The sequence below is a fragment of the Aspergillus vadensis genome (genome assembly GCF_003184925.1).
Source record: "Aspergillus vadensis CBS 113365 unplaced genomic scaffold BO88scaffold_15, whole genome shotgun sequence".
NCBI lineage: Eukaryota > Fungi > Ascomycota > Eurotiomycetes > Eurotiales > Aspergillaceae > Aspergillus > Aspergillus vadensis.
The window spans coordinates 4-21,344 of NW_020292053.1; the positions used below are offsets into that span (position 1 = coordinate 4).

At 48.4% G+C, this 21,341-nt stretch overlaps 6 protein-coding genes and 1 non-coding gene across 7 annotated transcripts; 3 read left to right on the forward strand and 4 right to left on the reverse strand.

Annotated features, from left to right (window-relative positions):
- Nucleotides 1-921: 921 nt before the first annotated feature.
- BO88DRAFT_71149 (peptide MFS transporter) lies at nt 922-3,052 on the reverse strand. Its single transcript, XM_025713073.1, has 3 exons — nt 2,861-3,052; nt 2,380-2,714; nt 922-2,327 (listed from the first exon to the last, which is right to left on the reverse strand). The coding sequence occupies exons 1-3, from the start codon at nt 2,890-2,892 to the stop codon at nt 943-945; spliced, it is 1,752 nt and encodes a 583-aa protein (XP_025561566.1). The 5' UTR covers nt 2,893-3,052; the 3' UTR covers nt 922-942.
- Nucleotides 3,053-6,021: 2,969 nt separating this feature from the next.
- On the reverse strand, nt 6,022-6,107 carry BO88DRAFT_t175. The gene has a single exon. It is a non-coding gene; the product is annotated as a tRNA-Thr (tRNA).
- Nucleotides 6,108-7,649: 1,542 nt separating this feature from the next.
- On the reverse strand, nt 7,650-9,794 carry BO88DRAFT_405804 (MFS monocarboxylate transporter). Its single transcript, XM_025706983.1, has 5 exons — nt 9,717-9,794; nt 9,337-9,667; nt 9,058-9,224; nt 8,166-8,947; nt 7,650-8,099 (listed from the first exon to the last, which is right to left on the reverse strand). The coding sequence occupies exons 2-5, from the start codon at nt 9,549-9,551 to the stop codon at nt 7,920-7,922; spliced, it is 1,344 nt and encodes a 447-aa protein (XP_025561567.1). The 5' UTR covers nt 9,552-9,667; nt 9,717-9,794; the 3' UTR covers nt 7,650-7,919.
- A 459-nt stretch (nt 9,795-10,253) lies between these two features.
- On the forward strand, nt 10,254-11,612 carry BO88DRAFT_488840 (carbon-nitrogen hydrolase family protein; the record flags this gene model as incomplete). Its single annotated transcript, XM_025712645.1, has 4 exons — nt 10,254-10,887; nt 10,953-10,981; nt 11,030-11,505; nt 11,558-11,612. Exons 1-4 carry the CDS (start codon nt 10,419-10,421, stop codon nt 11,610-11,612), a joined length of 1,029 nt encoding a protein of 342 aa, XP_025561568.1. The 5' UTR covers nt 10,254-10,418.
- A 29-nt stretch (nt 11,613-11,641) lies between these two features.
- Nucleotides 11,642-14,481, reverse strand: BO88DRAFT_367757 (putative alanine--tRNA ligase). The gene is made up of 3 exons (XM_025704082.1): nt 13,330-14,481; nt 12,758-12,820; nt 11,642-12,700 (listed from the first exon to the last, which is right to left on the reverse strand). The coding sequence occupies exons 1-3, from the start codon at nt 14,440-14,442 to the stop codon at nt 11,885-11,887; spliced, it is 1,992 nt and encodes a 663-aa protein (XP_025561569.1). The 5' UTR covers nt 14,443-14,481; the 3' UTR covers nt 11,642-11,884.
- A 1,502-nt stretch (nt 14,482-15,983) lies between these two features.
- Nucleotides 15,984-17,315, forward strand: BO88DRAFT_464486 (Clavaminate synthase-like protein; the record flags this gene model as incomplete). The annotated part of the gene is made up of 3 exons (XM_025711322.1): nt 15,984-16,438; nt 16,490-16,556; nt 16,608-17,315. The coding sequence occupies exons 1-3, from the start codon at nt 16,185-16,187 to the stop codon at nt 17,313-17,315; spliced, it is 1,029 nt and encodes a 342-aa protein (XP_025561570.1). The 5' UTR covers nt 15,984-16,184.
- A 1,340-nt stretch (nt 17,316-18,655) lies between these two features.
- On the forward strand, nt 18,656-20,587 carry BO88DRAFT_454689 (HET domain-containing protein; the record flags this gene model as incomplete). Its single annotated transcript, XM_025710822.1, has 1 exon — nt 18,656-20,587. One exon carries the CDS (start codon nt 18,656-18,658, stop codon nt 20,585-20,587), a length of 1,932 nt encoding a protein of 643 aa, XP_025561571.1.
- Between the last annotated feature and the right edge of the window lie 754 nt (nt 20,588-21,341).

The following is a 21,341-nucleotide window of genomic DNA, read 5'->3' on the forward strand; positions in this document are numbered from 1 at the left end:
CCCTCCTCCCCCCATAACCAATCGCCATGAACTGAACTGAACCGCAAAAATTCTCTAGAACCCGAAGAACCCGACTTCCATCCCATTTCCTCTTCCGTTCTATTCCGTGGGGTTTATTCGAATCATTATACATACATACATACACACCCAGTACGTACCAACTTACTACATTTTATTTCATATTTTATTTCATTCCTTACTTTCACTACTACAGCTATTCTAGGCTATATATACATACATACACATTACTATATATTAATCACCATCATGAAGAGTTCATTACTTAGTTATGTTTACAATAAATCCTTCTTACTCACTCACTATACGAAATATCCATCTTATGTACTGTACGTAGTACACAATCATCTCTCTCGGCTGGTATCCGATAAATTTCCAATAACTTACCTAACCCCCATTATTCACGGCAACTGGTCTACGAGAATACGAGGCTAAATAGTCGAGCAGATAAGAGAAGTTCCGCTTGTCCGAGTAAGTAAGTAAAAAGTAGTCTAATTTGGTGGATGGGTGGTTCGAGAATAATTTCTTCCAGGCACGGGTCGGCTTTTTACAGTTTTACTATGTGGGCAGTGGGCACTGGCCTGCAGGGTCTGCTCTGCTCTACTGGCGGACGGATGACCTCCGCTGGTGACTACGTATCCATACATGTACAGTGTAGGCACACAATTTCAGCCAGGCAACGCCATAAATTATATTGCTATGCTAATCATAAAACTAACTAAGGTAATGAGGGGAAAAACTATGCATAATCCGTACATCGTATGTACACCCGCCCTTTCTCATTCTCATCTGCTCTGCAGGTGCTCTTACGCGGGCCTGCGCGACTTCGCATATATCACGTTCAGCGTGTATACACGAGAACTGCGGGTCAAAATATTATAGTACATTAGAAATAATAGAGGTATCGAGCGGAGTGAGTGCTTTTCAGTGCTCTTGCTCCTTCTTCTCCTCATAGGCCGGGGGCGCGGCAGGAGTATCCGGATCATCAGCGTCGAGCGCATTGAGCTGGTCTTCCTGGTCGTTCAGGTGGTGGTACACCAGCCAGAAGATGATACCGGCAACGAACGAGGCGCAAGCCAGACCCACGAACATCCACATGATGGCCGGGTCATAGGCAGCAGGGGTCAGTGCCTCGGCCAGAGCGGAACCAAAGGCGTTTGTGAGCAGGTACATGGACTGCACAAAGGACTTCATCGACGGAGGAGCCTTGGTGTAGGCGTACTCCAATCCAGACACCGACGCGAAAATCTCAGACAGACCAATGAACACATAGGCAGGCGTCTGAATGGCAATGTGCACGTGGTTGCCGGTAGTGGACCCATCAACCTCCGAAGCAGCACATCCGGGGTGCTCATAGCAGGGCCCAGCGGAGTAAATGAGGTGCTGGACAATGGCCGCGTACATCATCGCCAAGGAGGCAACAACGAAACCCAGGGAGATACGGGTAATCGGGCGGAAGCGGATACGCAAGCGACGCAGCAGGGGATAGATAAGAGTCTCCAGGACGGGGATGAAGACGATGATGGAGATGGGATCAAAGTTCTGCATCAAGTCGTTCGGGATTCCGTGACCTTCCATCTGACCGGCCTGGGTGACAAAGTTGCTGGAGAATTGGCCGTAAACAACCCAGTAGATCGGGTAGAAACAGAACACACGGCAAGCGACCAACGCACGCTTGAGCTCGTCGATGAAGTGATCGTCCCAGGGCAGGTTGGTCCTTGTGCCGTTGTTGGCCGCCTGCCAGCTGGGCTTGGGGGCATCCATGTTGCGGTTGACAATCATGATCCACAGAGCCTTGAAGGCGTCGGTGATAATGGAACCCTGAGGAGGGCGGACAACGTAGTACTTGCGGCCGAAGATGAGCACCATGGTACCGACGGCGAACATGCACAAGCAAAGCAGATAACCGGACCAGAAACCAATGTACTTCTCCATGTAAGGAGTGGCCAGCAGAGACAGCGATCCCACGTTGATACATCCGTAGAAGATCATGTAAATGCGCTGAATCGTGAGGGAAGGGTCAATGACAACCCGCTCACCCTTCTTGGTGGTGGACATGGCCATCTTCTTGCGCTTGTACTGGTCGGCAATCAGAGGAGCAACGTTACTCTTGATACCACCCGTTCCCAGACCGATGATCAGGATAGAAACGATGAAGCCACCAACACCGGCTCCATGGTGAAGCGCGGTTGGAATGGACGTGCAAACCAAGATGAGCAGACCGACCAAGTAGATGATACAGAAAACCACGATGGTCTTGTATTTACCGAGGTACTGATCAGCGACGATGGCACCGATGATGGGGGTAACTGGGCAGATGTCAGCCAGCGATCCCAAGTATTCATGCAGTAGTAGACGAACCATAACACCAGAACTGGAAGAAAGTGGTGAGACCAGTGGCTCCTTGATGGCCCATGCCTAGAGCACCGCGTCCCTCACTTCCGTCCAGAGGACGATCAACGTAGTTCTGGAACATGCCAGACATTCCGTAGTAGGTGAAACGCTCGCACAACTCGACAATGGCGACCAACCATGCGGAGATAGGCAGATGCTCCGCAACATGGCGAAGAGTAGCGACTTCCTCAGCATTGGGTTCTTCGCCGTCGGGGGTGGGACCGAGGGCCTTTTCGCTAGCCTCCGTGAATGCCGCCTTTTCGTTCACAATCGATTCGGTGCCGTGGCCCTGTTGTTGCGGCCTGGGATATTCATTAGTACGGGTATGAGGGGGAGCGAGATTCGAGTGAGCTGTGACGGAATAGTGACTCACGAGTCACAGACACGGGAGATGGGCCAGCACACAAGAAGGGCGAAAATCAAACACAAAAGAGTAGTGGACACTTACTGGGTGATCTCAGCCTCATGATCTCCAGACATCTTTGCGGGACCAGGCAGGAAAATCCCAAGGGCGAGTGGGAGGAGTTGAGCGCAGATTTTCCTCTGGAAAGATGAGAGCACGAGATACTCGCGAGGGAAACGGCGCACACCTTATATCTCCTGGTGGTGGGAGATATAGAGAGGTAGCCGAAGCGGGACCGTTCCTGACCCTGGGACCAATGGCCACCAGGACAGGGCCCGTTTGTGGTCAAGTGAGAATCTGATTCATTATAACCGAGGAATGAGTCCGGGCGCAACCAGAGCCCGGAGGCAACAATCGATATGACAATAATTGACAAGCAGCGTTAAGCATCAGCCGAGATGGCAAAGGATGGCGGTGATTGGCCCATCGCCCGCAGAGCCCGGCGACATCTTGGGACGCCAAGAAGTCGGAGTTTGCCGGTGAGAGGCCGAATTCCTTCCAGAGTTTCCACTCCCTCGTGGCTTCCCCTCACAATATTTTCCCAATTTTTTGCGTCTCCTCGTCCCTGTTGGCATTTGTCCAAGGTGATCGACAGAATGCTTCAATCCTTAAAAATCCGTCAATAAGCGAGATCCCTTGCCTTGTATGCAAGCCTCCCAAATCAATTGGCATGCGGAATGTCCGCCGCAGCAAAATTTCCACCGTTTTGTCTGACGCCAAGCAGGACCAGGACTAAATCGTTCGTGCCGTCGGTAGGACCACCAGATGCGGAACATGTTAGGTAACATAAATCATTAAGCTGCTAACATGCAGATAAGTCTGGCGTGTCTCATTCGTAGTCCGGCGGAGTACGACTCTTCCTCCGTTGATGTTCTCGCAAGGCGCAAAGGGGGCGCGCATGGTCGGCTCATTGTGTGCAATTTTCCCCGCTCATGCGACAGACGATCAGCAGCAGACGGTTGCAACGTCGGGCTTCCCCGCGCCGTGGTTGACTCGATGCATGATTCTGTATGGAGCGCATGTAGATTGGGACCCATCAGTCCATTGTCCTTCCCTGATAACCGTAGGATGTAGCGTGTCTTGGCCACAGCTGTGCTTATCTCCCTCGATTCTGTCGGATGTCCGGTGGAAGAACGTGGCAAGTGAGGCAATTGTGCCATTCGATCATGGTGAAAAGGATGGAATCATGACTATAACCTGGGGGGTTAGTTCATTAGACATCCATTCAGACATGCAGTCCAGGATGTAGCTATGAGCATGGTCGCAATGGCCTCTGGAGCGACTGCTGGTGCTCACGGCGCGACAGTAGAGGCAGACTCTCGAGACATTCCTAATTGGGGGTGGAGTTCATAGCCGACCGGCTCAAGCCGCCCAGAACAGGTCGGAGGCGGAGTTGCCTGGACTGATCATCCGGGCTATCGTATGGAGTAGTGGCCATCAGGCAATCTCTGGGGTGGGATTATTAATGCACTCCCCAGAGTATTTCAACTCTGCAGTTAAGAGAAAGTGAACAACATCACTTGTGTTTGGTGAAAGGGAGAAAATGCAGGCAGCAGGCAGCAGAGCGCGGAAGGAGCGCGACCCGTTCAGGTTAAGTATCTTAAACCCCTCCGAAGTCCGACTTCGCCCTCCCAACAACCACTGATTCGTCATCCGCTGGCTTTGACCTTTTCCGCCCATATTGACCGATGGACAGCCAACGATATCTCCGAACCTGCTGTGATTGCCTGGCAGAATCTTCTTATCTGGCCAATACCAGGCACTAGAATCCAATGACTCCGATCTCCGTCCGACCTGTTGTCACAATTAAGCTTAGTCTGGATGACGTGCTTATCAATCTCGAAGTTGGAGCCGGCAATTGGATGCATTGCATTCAGGCTGGCGAAGCGAAAGGCGATCTTAATATATGACAAGATCCGTCACCGACTTGGGTCTAATGACTCGACACTAAGAGCACCTGCAGCAGTGCAGTTCGGCACCAAGACAATCATTCTCCGCATGCGGCTGGTCGCCTACACGGGCTTGGCTGGAGAAGAAATGGCAGGAGGAATACGCGACCATAGCGATCTTCAATATGCCTTTGACTCATAGTAAAGTATGAGGGGATCTTCAGTCCAAGAGGTCCTTCAGCTCTCACTTGACCTTGGGAGTCATTCCAATTTACAGTCTAGCAACCCCCGATGCCGCAACACCTCAGCCGGGAGCCAAGCCATCTGGATTCGAGGCTCTTCAATCAGAGTGTTTGAGATGCTGTGTACGGCAGCCTATTGGGCATCAAACAACGCTTTATTGCTCTTAAAGTAGGCGATCATTCTTGTCCTGCTCCACAACTCCACACATCGGTGCGAAACACGAGACTGTGAGTCAACACCGTCTTTTCGTTTACTAAGGAACTATAATACAGAGTCATGCATACTTGGAAGCATCTCACTGAAGGGGATAGCGTCCAAACGCTAAATATAGCGGGGATTTCTCGGTGTAATTCCGTCGCAGGTGGAGTGTACCTCGAGGCTGCAACGGTTGAGCAGGGCGCCTCTGCGCATTCAGCTACACAATTATTACATCTATCTATTAAGATTAGAGAGAGGCAGAAGAAAAGGCATATGATCAAAAGGGAAGGAGTATTCTAGTAGCAAATATAGGCCACATGGCTTATTAGCATGGCTTATTAGCCGGAGAGAAGCAGGATGTCCCCGGCTCGGACTCGAACCGAAGCCATATCCCAGGTATCATGAATGGGACGACAAAATGGGTATAACTGAAGCTCTGGCCAGTGAGCTGCAGGGTTTGACTCCACTTTTCACCTATATTGGCTAGTGTGCTACGGACAGAAGCTACCTTATTAAGGCCGGTCACCGAGCAGCTGAGTCTCAACTTGAGACGCGTACTCAGAAATGCCTCCAAACCGTCATGAATATCGTCCGTAAATGAACGAATAGATAAACCATGACCCTGGGTAGGGAAGGGAGGGAGGAGGTTCGGAACCACGGCACTACCTTGTAAGGATTGGTGTAGGAATAAAAATGTGCCTCTGGCACCGGAAGCAGCGGGAAGCTTCGGACAAACTCCTACGAATGACTCAGGAATACTATCCATGGAACATGGAAAAAGAATATGACTGTTATTTGATTGGTTGTTGAAAAACAGCATAGTAGTTAGTGTGCGCCCATGGCCAAAATTAAAAATTGAAAAACGAAAAAAACAAGTGCCCCCACGCGGGATTGAACCGCGGACCTCTTCATGGCAGTATTTGTGATACGAGTGAAGCGCTCTACCACTGAGCTACAAGGGCTGACTTGTTGAAAAACGCCTCCCAACATCAGCTTATATCCTACTAAATGTTTTAGGCGCTTTGTTACACCGTCAACTTTTGTCTATGAGACATGGATTCATACAACTTGGTCACTTACTACTCTGTAGGTATTTTTATTGATAGTTGAAATATGCCGAAGGTTTATCTAGTTTTTGGAAAGACGTACTTTCGATGTGGAAAGCGTCTCACTTAGCTTTGTCTATGGATAAAGGAGGCTATTCCTTCTCTTTTTTGTGCTTTGTTTGCTTATGGATTAGACTAGGTCAATTCATACTATATGAACAAGGGCTCTTGGGGCCTGGGGTTGGTTACTAATATTATTCACATTGTAGCTATCTTCAATTCACATAGCTGTCCATCATGCTCACAAAAATAACTCCATCGTGACGGCAGTGATCGACATTCCTTGATCATGATTGTACTATCCTGCTCTAGCCCTACGGGACGCCAGGCTGTTCAATATATATATCCTCATGGCGTCTGAATGAACATCGGCAACAAAGAACTACCACCACTACTGATCATATAGTTCCCTCGAAATTAATCGCATAGCCGAGTTAGTTTCGGGCCTGGATACCCTACGTGGAAATATGATCGAAATAAAAACAAGGATCCTGTTACTGACGAGGGAGAGAATTAAGTCATGTTCCCGAACGCAAGTAATATACCGCCCAAAACCTTAGAAAGCCAGAAAAAAGAGAGAGGCTAAGGGAACAGGATTCGGAGAAAGACATTAGTAGAAAATGATCCAGAAATAAGTGGGATGTCTCTCCGCAGGCGACCGTCGAACCCAGCGACATTTCTACACCTCAGTAGAGCACGACTAGTCACCCTTCCCAGCACGAATAGAGTATCTCCGCAGGTTCAAGTGTAAATTTCGACTGACGCGTTATAAAAAAAGAAGGCGGTTGCTATGTGGAAGATCTGATATGATCTATCTGACCAAGATGCTCTGACTGAGTGGGCAGTATGATGGCTGTGATGTTCTCTAGGGTGTTCGTCTTGATGGAATGATAAGAACTGAGACCTACTGCCATAGATATTGGTGCAGGTATGGTATTTCTAAATCTGAGTCAATGAGTCAAGTATAAACTCTCTCATTAAGATTGAAAATGTATACATCAGCTGATCAATGCTGACCGACTTACCCATGCCCCAACTGATAACAGTAGGTAGGGGAACTGCAATCTGACCAGGAGATAAGATAGCCAAGGGTCAACATATAGATAACAAAGCAACCGATCCCTGTGCGTTCTATGCTTAATTAGTTTAATTTGCTTCCCTTCTAAGATCCCTTCTAAGATGAGATTAGCAGGTAGATCCAGGATTGAATTTAGGGGCTTTGGTTCGGGTTAATTTGCCTTTTAATCAGTGAAGCTTAACCGTGGAGTGGTTAATTTAGGTTATGCAAATAAGGTTTTTTGGCATATCAGTGAAGGTCATTCATTGGGGATTTCACATAAAGTGTGTGGTTTTCCGTTGAAATTCTACTACTTCCTACTGGCTATTCTTAGAGATATAGGATTATTAGCCGTTTGTAATGTGTTCTTGAAAGCCGTAAGTTATTAACATCTGTCACTTAATCAGATACAAGCCATTGCGCAAGCCATTACCGCTTGCTTCCGCGCTCCAGGAAAATCCCATATGCTTTATATATGCCCTGTAATCATGTCATGCGTCCTTCACATTTCATGTCCGTATGCTTCATGTACAATATCCCCGACAAAGCGCACACTTTTTTCTTGAAGAGGTCTTCAAAAGCAACACCCATCCAACCCCGTTCGTAACGTACTAGATCTTATACTTCAAGACCTTTCCAGTCTTTGCTAATCTCGCCGCACAGAGCAGACAGAACCCAACAAGCATCGAGCACGCCGCGAAGAGCTGCGCATATACATAGCGGCCATTGTCCCTCGTGATCAGAACACCAGCGATAGGCGGACCTGTCAATACGGCGAAACTGACGATTGTCTACACCCAAGTTAGCAACCAGCTTCACTTTTTCCTAAAGTAGTCAAAGAGAAGGGGGGGACTCACGAAAATCATCCCCATCCTGACACCCGCCTTCTGCAAATCAGTCGTCAAGCTACTCAACGTAGCCGGAAACATCCCCTGCAAACCATTTCCCACAATACCATAAACAACCGTCCATGCATAAAGCCCCGAGATAGACGTAACGCCAATCATTGCAAAAGCGCAAATAATCGAGAACAAGGTAACCACAATAAGAATATTCATCGGCCCGGTATACCTATCAGCCAGGTACGCAGGGACCGGACGACCGATGATACCCAGACCGTTCAGAATAAGAGTAAAGGTGAGCGACTCCTCCTGAGAGATGTTGATAATCGCAACACCAAAAGAACTCAGATAGTAGAAAGCGAAGTAGACACCCCAGAAGGTCAAGAAGATGCCGACCGCAAACAAAGTGTACGATGGTTCCTTGAAAGCAGCGAGTTCAATGAGAGGACCTGTTTTCCGAGGCGGCACTCGCGGCCTGGCTAGAATGTTGCAGATGATTAGACAGGCTAGTGTGAAGAAGCCGAAGACTCGCATCGTCCAGCCGTACCCGATCTGTGGGATCAGGTGTTGGAACATGACGGTGAAGATTAGACCTCCTGTGGCACTGCCGCAGGCGCAGATGCCGACGGCGAGCATTTTGCGCTTCGCGAAGTAGGTGGATGTTACTGAAAGGGCTGGGCAGAATAGACATCCGTTTCCGATGCCGCAGCAGATTCCTTGCGCGAGGAATATCTGGTAGTATTCGGTTGATATGGAGGCCATGAACATGCCGAGGACGCTGAGGATGGTTCCGACCACTGTAGTAATTAGCATATACCTTCAATAGCGGGGATGTCATATTTTGGAAGTTATAAGCCCGAGATTCCTCTCTCTCAAGATAGCCCGGATAAGAATAGAGAATACTCACCAAAAACCGGCCGAAAGTAACCCGCATCAGTAAACCGACCCGTAAAAGTACCAATAAAGAAGACAATAAAGACCTGAACACTCCCAATCCACGAAACATCCGAATCCGAGCGATTAAGATAGTCGACATAATACGTCTGAAAGATACCAAACGAATTCATATAGCCCCTGGCCCTATTTCAGCATATTTTTCACGATACGGCCAGCACAAAGTGTAACCACGCTCCTGGAGGAACCAATTGAGCTTTCACACGTGCAAAAGCAACGCATTGGAACCTACCAGGTATTCATAATAATCAAGTGTCCTACTAAGACTTGTGTCCATGCGAGCGCTCCGCCGTCTGGGGGAGGACCGGGGTCTTTCCAGCTTGCGACGCTTTGTGATTTTGAGAGTATCCCCCATTTTTTCTCTTTGATGGTTTCATTGTTGATTGTCTTTTCGTCGAACTCGGTTATAGCTTCTGGGTATGCTTCGACACTGCTATTGTCGGTCATGTTGGTGGTGTTGGTGAGTGGTACCGGTGGGTTGGTTATTAGAATAGTATGGGTATGATTGTCGCAATTGGATCGTGAATTGCTTTATTATTCAGTAGAAAAGTAATTAGGCAAATCTACAGTACCTGATCAGCATAATTGTTTCAAGAGCGCAAACCAACATACCTATTATTTCGCATTCATGGCATCTATGAAAAGAATTGACCGTCACAATTGCATAGTTATAAAAGAACAAAGACATGCAGACAAAAGAGTGATTTCCAGTCATAAAGATAAAAAAAACAAAATGACTCAATAATAGTGGTCTTAATGCGGCGTGGCGAGGAATATTTCCTCGTAGTCCGGTTTCGGACTAGTCCATGTTACAGGGCGCGGAGATGAAGGAATTTCCTGAAGAAGCAAGTCAGCAGAGACGCTTGGATCCGAAGCAAATTGACGGTGAAGTGCCTAGACTTGGCTACCCTAACTTCCCTAAGATCGACTAAGATATAGTCTCCAGACACTAAGATAAGTCTAGACACGTCACCGTAATCGGGGTGGGGCATGTATCTGCTGCTTTCCCCGATGTTACTCTACCATCCCACTCCATACACTAAGACTGCGGACAAAGTACTTCAGATAGCATCTTGCCACGATAAGCACTAACCTGTCGATCGACAGTAACAGGGAATCAAAAGGTACAGAAAAGGGCTTAACTGAGGGGTAATTTGAACAGGGATCAGGTACCAGGTCCAAGCTCAATTGATAAGGGTATTGTGCTCTAATAAAATGGGCAAATGCCCTGGTATACCTCCGTAGAAAGGACACCTCTTCTTGTCTCTTGTGAACATAGCACGTTCATACTCTCTGATTATCTGACTACTAGCAATGGCCTCACCACAAACCATCTACCTCGCTGTCAGCCAAGCGCACACCCTCTCCAGCACCTCGGAGACTGTCCAGGCCTTGTCCCAGCAATGTCGGCAAGCAGCCAAGCAAACCCCATCCCCCGATCTGATTCTCTTTCCGGAAGCTTACATTGGGGGCTATCCTCGTGGGGCGACCTTTGGTGCCAAGGTGGGATCTCGCGACGATGAAGGCAGAGAACAATACCTGAACTACTTCAAGGATGCGGTGGATCTGGGTGATACGCCTGAAGGAGCGGGGGAGAAGTGGGTGAAGAGGGAATTGGAGGGGCAGGACGGGAGTGGAAGTGGAGTCCGAAGGGGCGATGGAGTCCGCGAGGAGCTGGAACTAGTGGCTCGCGAGACGGGTATCTTCATCGTTACTGGATTGGTTGAGAGGGCTGGAGGGACTCTTTATTGCGCAGTAGTTTATGTCTGTCCCAAGTTGGGAGGTGAGTATCCGCATGTACTTTTGATGTGGAGTGTGGAAGCTGACATGATGCTATTATCTACACAGTGATTGGCAAGCGGAGAAAGGTCATGCCGGTAAGTATTCCTCTTTGTATTAATTAGTATTAGGCTGACCAGCACTAGACAGGAAGTGAGCGTCTGGTTTGGGGCCAGGGACAGCCCTCTTCGCTCCGTGCTGTGACGACCACCATCAAAGGCGTGAAACTCACACTAGCAGCTGCAATTTGCTGGGAGAACTACATGCCACTGTTGAGACATTCCCTCTACAGCCAGAATGTCAACCTCTACCTCGCACCTACAGCCGATCAGCGCGACGCTTGGGCCCCTCTCATGAGAACTATTGCCTGCGAGGGTAGATGTTTCGTCTTGAGTGCCAATCAATGCCACAGGAAGAAGGACCAGCCTGCCTGGGTGTACGGGGAGAAGTCCGATAGTGAGGAGTTCGCCACCAGAGGGGGTTCCTGCATTGTAGCTCCGAATGGAGATATGCTGAAAGGACCGCTGTGGGAGGAAGTAGACGGCATGATGATGGTGGGGGTGGATTTCGATGATTGTCTGAGATACAGACTGGATTCGGATGCTGCTGGAAGTTATTCGAGGTATGCAAATGTCCTGCAGGAATTTTAGTGTGTTGCTAATTTGATCGAACAGAAACGACTCGTTCAAGTTGATTGTAAATGGACTTGATATCAGTCCTCCTCTTTGAAGTGAGTAAGGGTATCTTAGCTTACATGAACAATACACATCAACGATACTTCGTCTTTTGCACCGAGGAACTATCCCAAGAAAACATGTAATCCTATGTAGTAAATTGGAAATGTACAGACTTGACAGAGGATGATTCTTGTCTGATTTCGGTGGCCGTCTCGCTTTTGATTTTCTGAAGTGATATGCAAGCTCATACCGCATACTATCGAGTACGCTCCAAGCTCTAGTACAACCGATCTAGTATAAACCCCAAACTCTATATACTCAATTCTATACAACAGTATACGAAACCCGACTAACCCCCTTTGACCTCGAAATCTTCTTCACCTCAATCCTCCCAACCAAACTACAATCCGTAACATGCGTCCCTCCACAAGGATAACTGCCCAACCCCTCCATCTCCACAACCCTCCCCAGCGTCTCCCCTTCAGGCAACGCAAACCCCTCCGCAACAAAGCACTTCTCCATCAACTCCTCCATGGACCACCAGTGAATCCTAACAGGACTCGCCGACTTCACAAACTCATCCGTCTTCGCCTGAATAAGCTCCTTGTGCTTCCCCTCCAACGTGCCCTCGAACGAAACCGACGCCGACCCGGGATAATGCGACGCCTTCGACTCCTTCACCGGGGGAAGCACACCCTCGCGACACAGCGCATGGATCGCCAAACTCATGACATGTCCAGCAGTATGAAGCCGAGAGTGCAGGTTGCGCTTCTCGGCGTCCACGTGCTGCTGGACTTCCTCGCCTGAGTCGAACTGGGTCGTCCCGACCGGGACGAAGCGGCCCAAGTGCAGGATCTGATTGCCCTGGGCTGGTTGGCGGACGGACTTCACTTCGAAGATGGAAGCTGCTTTGGGCGCTACCTCCGTGGTCATGGTTCCGGTGTCTGAGGGCTGGCCGCCGCCTTGGACGTGGAAGATCGTGGAGTCGGTGACCACGGCATGCTCGATTTCTGGGGAGTCTTTGGCTAAAGCTTGGTCTGCCTCTGGGAGGTTGGAAACTGGAATGATGGACAGAATTTTGGCTCCATGGAGCAGCAGTTGTCCGTCTTGTTGGTAGATGAGTTTTGTGGATTCGGACATCTATCAATTTGTTAGGTTGGGGCCCCGGATTATGCTGACTAGGAGGTTTAGACGTACTGTGATTGGGCTAGATCTGCCGATGCGATGTTGGGTGCAGTAGACTCTTCGGGAGGGCACACGCTGGGATAAAGATAGTCAGAAACGTAGCTGACGGTGCATTTGTGTATAAATAAATATCCAAAATCTTATGGTAGATTTAGAAGATAGGTGGTGGAGTAGTGGGTGCTAAGCAGCCTATATGTACCTGATAGACGGGGGTGGTCCGAGCTTCTGGCTAATGTAACAACCAGTCCTTGTCACTGTCAGGGCGTGTCCGCGCTAATGTATGTAAGATTTGTAACAGATCATTATCGGTTTGGTCACACTTTCATTGTAACCATAAAGAGGCGAATAGCGAAATACTTTTTTGTGAGAGCTATAGCGAAAGGTTTTATTACCCTAAAAAATTCATGAACTAAACAACATCCCGTTTCCATACTCGTTATACTCTAATGATACTAAACCCGCGAAAGCAACTCCTGCCCCTGTTCCCACTGGTCCCGATCCCTGATATACCGCGGGTTTTTCGCCACAATGGAGCAAGGCAAGAAACGCGAATGGTCAATGTCGTAAGTTATGCTCCCACTCACACCATCCAAAGCGGCAACAATAGCGGCCTCACACATGGTATGACACCGATGACCCCAGCGACCGGCAATCGCCTCCCGGATCCATTTCTGCTCCAGCTGCTGCTTTAACTCCAGCGTGTCTGTCTCCAGCGTAGCAAGCTCGAGGTGGCGAAGCGCATCCATAATGATCGCAGCGGCCGGTGCCTCGCGAATCTCCAATGCCTTGTCATCCGTCGATAGGAACTCAAGACCAACGAACCGACCATGACCGAACTTGCCGACCTCCTTGTTCAGGAGTGCAATGGCGTCGATAAGGGGGAGCTCGTCGCCGTTGATGGAGGAGAGGTTGCCGTTCTCGAAGCTCAGGGTGAGCTTCTCGGGGGCATAGTCGCCGCTGCGCCGCGTCCATTCGTAGGCTTCTTCGGGGATGTTGAAACCCTCTGGGTCGCCTAGCGGACCGTCTTCGAATTCTCGACACCATAAGTTCTCGTCTCCGCTTAGCTTGCGCTCAGCCATGATTGACAGTCCGGCTGCGGATAACTCTGAGGCTTTCTTCTCGCGCGAGGTCACGGATTGGACGTAAGGACTTCCGAATTTGCCAGAGAAGCCGTAGAGACGAATGCAGTTGTTCAGTCGGGGAAGACTGTTCTGCGAGAGGTTTGCAGTGTGGAGAAGCAAGCCTGCATTCACGGAATTGGCGTAGTCTGTGATCAGACGAGCGATGACCGGACGAGTGATGGAGCTACTAATGGGGAACATGCGCATGTATGATGCGTGAGCGCGAATGGCTGGCATGACTCCATCTTTGACGAATAGCTCGCGACCATCGAGACACTTGAACGAAGCTCCAAAGTGAGCAGCGTGTTTGGTAAGTCCTGCCTCGTCTACGGGAGCTCCAACATCTACCGCGACGGCATGGATGTTGGTGTAGCCAAGCTGCTGGAGCTTGAGGAGCAGGTAGGTGCTGTCCAGACCACCGCTGAACATAGTGACAACCGGTGCATCTTTCTTGTCGAAGTCTGCAAGGTGACCAAAGCTTTCAATGGGCCGCCGTTCTTGTTGGGAACGGACCAGCGCGGCCTGGGCCGTGACGGCATCAATGGCACCTCCGTGACCGTTGGATTGTACAGTCATTGTGTTGAGGTAGGTGATAAAAGAAACAAGAGGTAAACGGAAAAAAGAATGAAGAATGACTTGGACCTTGTTGTTCAGGTTGCGATGTCTAACAATAACTGGAGGTTTATATCACTACCATGATGGGTAATTATACTATCGCGGGACGTACTTTTCTCATACAGCCATCACTCTTACACTTCACATTTAGTCACCCTAGCCAATTCTCTTTTCTCTATTAGCTGCATCAGAATACGAGTCTCCTCATCTCAACAAGTCCAGATCTTCGGCGATGGCAATATGCAGCAAGCATCTAGGCTTCATCATCATCTGCAGGCGCTGTAGCCTCTCACTAGCAGATGTAACCCATAATACGGACATTGCCGTCTCCAGGTGAATACCGTTTCGTGCTATACAACCGTGCTAAATCTGGGGGCCGTTTCACTGCAGAGAAGTGGAGCAGGAGATCTAGCCCGTTACTAGCTGATCCCCAGTCATATTAATATGAGGTATATACAATGCACCGACATCGGGTTCATCCCGGCACTTACAGGATCGATTTACGTGTTCGGCTTTTTAGCTGCTAAAAGCCCTGATAGGAATTATCAGGTGATGCATGTGATGTGGGGAAAGAAATGCAGGGGGTGAATAGCTTATACATAGCCTCATCAAAGGGGTTAATATGTTGTGTTTTTTATGAAGAGTAAGCCCTAAACTGCTTCGGGTGATGTTGGTTGTGGCGATAGTTGTGGGGTAGGACGGCTACAAGCGCGGACTACTGTTGCCGAGAGGTATCTAGATTGAGTCTGAAGAATCATAATACTATTACCTGCTTTCCTCGTTGATACACTTATTGTCAACTAATTATGCATGTCTTTAGAGACGTCGGCTCTATCCGCCTATCATTGCCTTGAATCTCTAAGCTAGAGGCATTCCGGGCAAAAGCACCAACTACATGGCCCTTCTAGTGCCTACTAAGTAGAATCCTCAGCGCTTTGACCACGGATCTCCGAATCCTTCAAGCCTCTCCCTTTGTAATATCAAAAGGTAATCTCATTCGCCTCCTGATATCTACCGAAAAGGCCCAGATCATTACCTGAATAGGAAGGCGTTACAGATTTGCCATTAGAAGATCAACAGATCCCGCTAACGATCCTTCATACTCGACAAAAGTACTGTACAGTAGTTATGCTTAGCTGTTTAGTAGTGCTTACGCATAGTAGTGGTTGTATCCGTGTAATACAAGCAAGTAACCAATCAGTCAGTTGATCGATCAATCCTTTGTATAGCTAACTAACATGCGTTTCATACCTTCTCTCGCTCGAGAAGACAACTTCCTCTTCGAGCAAACATCCCGAGCAAGTCGTCGTCTCATAGTTGCCATCGCCCAGCCGTGGACCAGATCCTGAAGATGATTTCGCGATCTAGAACAGCTAGCAAGGTAGTATCAACACTTAGCGAACACGAGGATGGAATCGTCTATCCTTCTACGGGTTACAACGGGATGAATCACGCCATTGCAGAGCCGTCTCTGAGATTCTGGCCCCTTAGCCATGGTGGAAGTAGGAAAGAGACTTGAGAGTCTGTATACATCGGACAATGATGCTGTATACTTGCCGTGGCCGTCACGAGAGGGCCAACCCCAGGCGCATATAAGAAGCTCGAAAGCTGCAAGTTCTCTGGCATTAAAGTAACAAGTCAACTCATCTTTCTCTAACCGGAGACACTTTCTTCAAGCGTTCTTTCCCCCTCAAAAGTTCAACATGGCCATCACCGAGCCCATTCTCGTTGCGGAGTCTCTCCCAACCATCGAGCTTGACCTTCTCCGAGCAGACAATGAAACGGAGAACAAGAGACTCCTCAGCGTCTGCCAGAACTATGGCTTCTTCTACCTCAACATGACCAGCGATCCCGAGCTCTGCCAGCTTTGGGAAGACATGCTGTCCATCATGAAGGAGTACTTCGAGCAGCCTCTTGATATCAAGATGCAGGATGCTCGCAACGATGACAACTTCGGGTAAGTCACATCACATAAATCATTCTGCATTATCACCACTGACCATCCCAGCTACGAGCCCATGGGCACCGAAGAAGGCCCCAAGCCCAAGACCCGAGACGGCTATGAGTCCCTCAAGGTACGATACCCCCGTTGCTACACCTGTACCCATGAAACTAACAATATCCAGTTCTCCCGCCGCGAATACCTCAAGAACTCAACCGACCTCACAACCAGCATCCGCACCAAATCCACCCCCTTCTTCAACTTCATCAACCAAGCCCACACCATCACCCTCCTAATCCTCTCACGCCTCTCCACCCAACTCGGACTCACCGGCTCCTCCCGCTTCGAAACCTACCACGCCGACCCCGGCCCGTCCACCTCAACCCTCGGTATCCTACGCTACCCCAAGCATGAGTCCGGAATCAGCGAGCCCACCAGCGTCGGCCACAACCAGCACACCGACGTCGGCACGTTGACCTTCTTGCTCGCGGCGCAATGGGGTCTGCAGTACTGTTCTCCCCAAACCAAGCGCTGGGAATTTATCGAGCCTCGCCCCGGCCACGCTATCATCAACGTGGGCGATAGTCTTCGCTTCCCGTCGGGTGGGGAGCTGGCGAGTGTGGTACATCGTGTTGTGCCGTTGAAGGAAACGCAGGAGGAGGATCGTTACAGCATTGCGTATTTCTTGAGACCGAATGATGATGTTACTTTTAGGGATGCTACGGGCAAGATGTGGTCTGCGAAGGAGTGGCATGATTTTAAATTCGATGTGTTCAAGAGTCCCAGTACGTTGGATGCTAAGGGGAGGTTTTTGACGGGGATGATGTTGGAGGAGGAGAGGGGGAGGTGGGTTGGTGTTGCTGGTGAGGGAGGTGTGGCTGTTGCTGTTTGATTGTGCCAGTACTTTCTTTGATTTGGTTTTTGATGTTAGATAAAATGGTGGATGAGTATGGTTATGCTAAAATATATGCTGAGAGGTTTTCATGCTCTATTGAGTACATGCTAGACTAAAGACGATCTATCGTGTCTATTCAGCCAGAAGACGTAGAGAAATTTGTCGCATGATTATATGTAGCAATATATACAGTATTAAGTACCTGCACTACAGTCCCAGGCTGCAATATAATCGCGAAGTAGAAAAATCTTAAGAGTTGCACTGCTAATGACATGATCTCATATTTATCAGTGCTCTTCTATTTATTGTCTGTTGGTTTGACTCATAATGCCAAAGTGACAAAAAGCATGCTAGTGATCAATTTATTTGAGAAACAATTTCTTTCCCCATCTGATTTGGGCAGCTATTAATTATGTAGCCAAAAATGGCAGTAGCAGTTCCTTGATGCCTATAGGTGGTTACGCTCTCATCCGGGCCAATTTGGGCATTTATGCATAATTTTACCAACTAATCGAGACATGGCGCGTAGCTACCTACTTCACTCATATATCCTATTGCGTCTCCCTACCACAACCTTATTCTCTTATTCTCTCCTATTCGACGTTACCCTCTTTTCCTTTCTGAACTTTCCAAATTAGATGAATTTCTACTCTCCATGGCGTGCTCGCTTGCTGGACTGGCCTATAACTCTAATGAAAAAGAAGGAGAAGATAATGATACTGAGAATACATGTCTGCTTTGTGACTGTCTGGATGGTGTAGTAGTTGGCGACGCGAGCCACGGTTCTAAAGAATTTTTCAGCAGTGATGGCACGTTTATTATACCCAAGGCCCAGTCAGCCTATTTCCACAAAGATTGCTCTCAGTGCCCCGATGTATATCAGGATTCACTTTGCATGATCTGCAAACACATGAGACTCAGGCACCTGATACAATGTTTACTATTATCCGATGCATTGATTGAGGAAGATCTGCTTGATGGCCCTTTGGAAGTTCCAGCCATACTGGATCAGATCTATCTGAATTTAGGACGCGTCCGAGCTCTAGAAAAACGTTCCAGCTCTTGCGACACCTGCCGCATGTTTTCAGGGCCAGCTAAAGAGATGATGGAAAAGAGGGGATTGTTACCCAATTCACAGTGCACCATAATTTTGGAAAAAGTAGAAGCTCAAATAGAGTGAGAATCGGGGGTAATGTCTGCAGTTTGACTCTGCGTTTGGTATTGGACGGCTCGCAAGCAAGATTGAAGGATTATAAGACATCATATGATCTAATGCCCAATCGGCAGTTGATAGGTATGTACCCTTTAAGCTAACAAGGGGGTTTCTATATGGAGCAATGAGTACTGACCGGCAAAACGCAGGGGAAAAGCGCTTTCTCGGGACGATCGAACCTACCCACGGCCACCAGCTCGTTTCTACGCCTATGATTCAGCAGGAGGTCGAGTGGCACATGGTTCTAGAGTGGTTGAGAGAATGCTTCCATACTGATGAGCACAAAGACTCCTGCCAGAGAAAGCCAGACGGCCCACAGATATCTGGGCTTCGGGTCATTGACACCAAACGACGTCGTATTACAATTGCCCCTGCGAGATGTCGATATGCGACTCTAAGCTATGTTTTGGGAAACACGAGCAGCAGCTTGCAGGCAACGACGGTGAACATAGCCCATCTGACTAAGAGAGGCTCTTTAAGAAGCAGTAAACTGCCCCAAACTATTGATGACGCCATTGTTGCTTGTAGAAAAATGAAGATAGACTATCTTTGGGTTGATCGCCTTTGCATATTGCAAGATGATAATCCTGACAGAAAAGCTTACTGGCTCAACTCTATGGGACAAATCTACGCACAGTCATATATAACTCTTATCGCTTTGGCTGGAAATGATGCTGAACATGGCCTTCCTGGAGTTAACAAGGTGAAGAGAATGGACCCCTGGGCCGGGACAACACAAGGGATATTTCTTAGAGCCAGGCCCCCCTACTATGACGAATGTCTACTGGATTCAAGATGGGTCACTAGGGGCTGGACGTTCCAGGAGGCAGTGTTCGCAACCAGACGGCTTTCATTTTCCGATACAACGGTCTTTTGGGATTGTTCCCACCCCCGGATCATCTATGATGAAATTTATGGTGCCCGCTACAGGGAATTCTGGGAAAGGACTGCACTGAGATCTTATCGGATGGCGGTGGAAGAGTTCACAAAAAGGGAACTAACATGGGAGTGGGATGTACTTCATGCATTCGCAGGCGTTCTACACACGAGATGGGGTCCTGAGAGTTATTATGGCTTTCCCCTGAGTAACTTCAGTGAGGCAATGCTCTGGACGGCAATAGACAAGGTGCACCCCACACGGTATGCAGCTCCTGGTGATGCATTTCCCACCTGGTCGTGGTCTTCTATTAAAGGACCCATCAACATTGAGCTGTCATACAAGGACTATCCTAGGTTTGACAACATGCGGTCCTCCACAGCAATCTGGGCAATTCCGTCAAGGTTGAGTGAACAGCCAGCTCTGCAGCTAATCACAAATGCTTCGAGGCAGCCAGAGGGGCTCGAGAAAACGGATAAGAGAGAGTCGCTCAACGACAAATATTTGACTGATCAATGTCGACTTCTCATTGCGATAGCTTGGAAATGTGGATGTTTCTCGGGGTCTCTGCCGAAGGGTCTCAACACTACAAATACATGGGAAGAATGCAACAATATTGTCCTTGAAAGAAGACCCCTTGCGCAGCTTAGTGATGAAGCTCATGGGATGCCCTGGGGTAAAATGTCCGATCAAGATTTGGAAGCAAGATTTCCTCTAATCATGCGTCAAGAATGTCCTCCTGGATCCATCTTCGTCTATACCCAATCACTCAATCTCAACCCCTTTAAACTGAGCCTAAAGAAGCATAGGTGGTGGAAGGAAGACATACTTGTCATTGCAGGTGCCAATTTTGTGGCCCCAGTCATCCCTGGATCCATCAACTTGGAGCGAATCAATCGTGTTCGCCAACGGAGCCCCAATTCTCTATTCATGCTTATCGCACTCTCTGTCACTACCTGTGAACGCACAGAAATTGCTGGAATGGAGAAAAATAATCATGAGCATTGGTATGATTCTGCAGGAAAATCATTAAGTTCTACATTTCAATGGCCTCTTGAAGTTGAGCTTATGCTGGTTGCAACGGAAAATGGCGTTAGTCGGCGTGTTGGACTGGCAACGGCCTATCTGAGACACTGGGTTAACCAGAACCCCCGGTTTCGTACATTTCACCTTGTATAGAAAGAGAAAAACCGATACTCGAAAGTTCTTGAAGTTTGGCAGATTGCCAACAAGCTCGTTTTAGATACAAGAGCACGAAAGTGGTTATGCAAAACCCTTTCAGGGAATTCTAGGTAAAACACCATTCGTATAAAGTATGGCTCTATGCAGGGAAAGAAAAACTATATTGCCCGACCAGCGATAAATAGGTAACCAGAGTGTACAAGCATGTAGATGTAGTAGCAGCGCCATTGTATTTGGACCATTCTATGCTATTGAAACTTGCTTTTGCTTACATTCTCGCATGAGTTCCTTTTCAAAATTGAAATTTGAATATGCATGGATTCTGAAAGAGTTACATCAGAGAAACCAGAATCAGCAATCGATCCATGTCAGCAGTACTCGTCCTAAGAAATCACTAGCCATCCCCCTAAACCTCCCTTCCATACCACTCGCCTAACTCAATTAGTTTGTTCATTGTACGTGGATAAGGTACCGCAACCCAATTCTGCAGAGCACAAAACAGGGATATTTCAAGTCCCCAGTGAGCCTCCAGCATAATTCGAGAAATTACCCCTTTTTACTTTCATAATCTTGTATACAAAGCGAGTGATTGGTTGGTTCAAGGTCATGGTGACCTCGGGCCAAGCCATCCCTCTCCCACTTCGATTACTACTGTGTAAATTGAACCCAGTTTACTGTCGTTCAATAAGTTGTCGCTAAAGACAATAGTGCAATTATAGCTTGTGCCTTGTGTTTATTATTTCTCATACTT

What these genes read in the sequence shown, in the direction of transcription:
- BO88DRAFT_367757 (XM_025704082.1), bottom strand. Translation starts at nt 14,442, where the DNA reads ATGACTGTACAATCCAACGGTCACGGAGGTGCCATTGATGCCGTCACG. An exon ending in TTGTTGCCGCTTTGGATGGT is followed by an intron (nt 12,821 to 13,329) that starts GTGAGTGGGAGC and finishes TCTTTATCCCAG; the next exon opens with CGTGTGCCCTCCCGAAGAGT. An exon ending in GCAGATCTAGCCCAATCACA is followed by an intron (nt 12,701 to 12,757) that starts GTACGTCTAAAC and finishes ACAAATTGATAG; the next exon opens with ATGTCCGAATCCACAAAACT.
- BO88DRAFT_71149 (XM_025713073.1), bottom strand. Translation starts at nt 2,892, where the DNA reads ATGTCTGGAGATCATGAGGCTGAGATCACCCA. An exon ending in CATGAGGCTGAGATCACCCA is followed by an intron (nt 2,715 to 2,860) that starts GTAAGTGTCCAC and finishes TGAATATCCCAG; the next exon opens with GCCGCAACAACAGGGCCACG. An exon ending in CTTCCAGTTCTGGTGTTATG is followed by an intron (nt 2,328 to 2,379) that starts GTTCGTCTACTA and finishes ACATCTGCCCAG; the next exon opens with TTACCCCCATCATCGGTGCC.
- BO88DRAFT_405804 (XM_025706983.1), bottom strand. Translation starts at nt 9,551, where the DNA reads ATGACCGACAATAGCAGTGTCGAAGCATACCCAGAAGCTATAACCGAG. An exon ending in TTACTTTCGGCCGGTTTTTG is followed by an intron (nt 8,948 to 9,057) that starts GTGAGTATTCTC and finishes TAATTACTACAG; the next exon opens with TGGTCGGAACCATCCTCAGC. An exon ending in TCAGGATGGGGATGATTTTC is followed by an intron (nt 8,100 to 8,165) that starts GTGAGTCCCCCC and finishes ACTTGGGTGTAG; the next exon opens with ACAATCGTCAGTTTCGCCGT.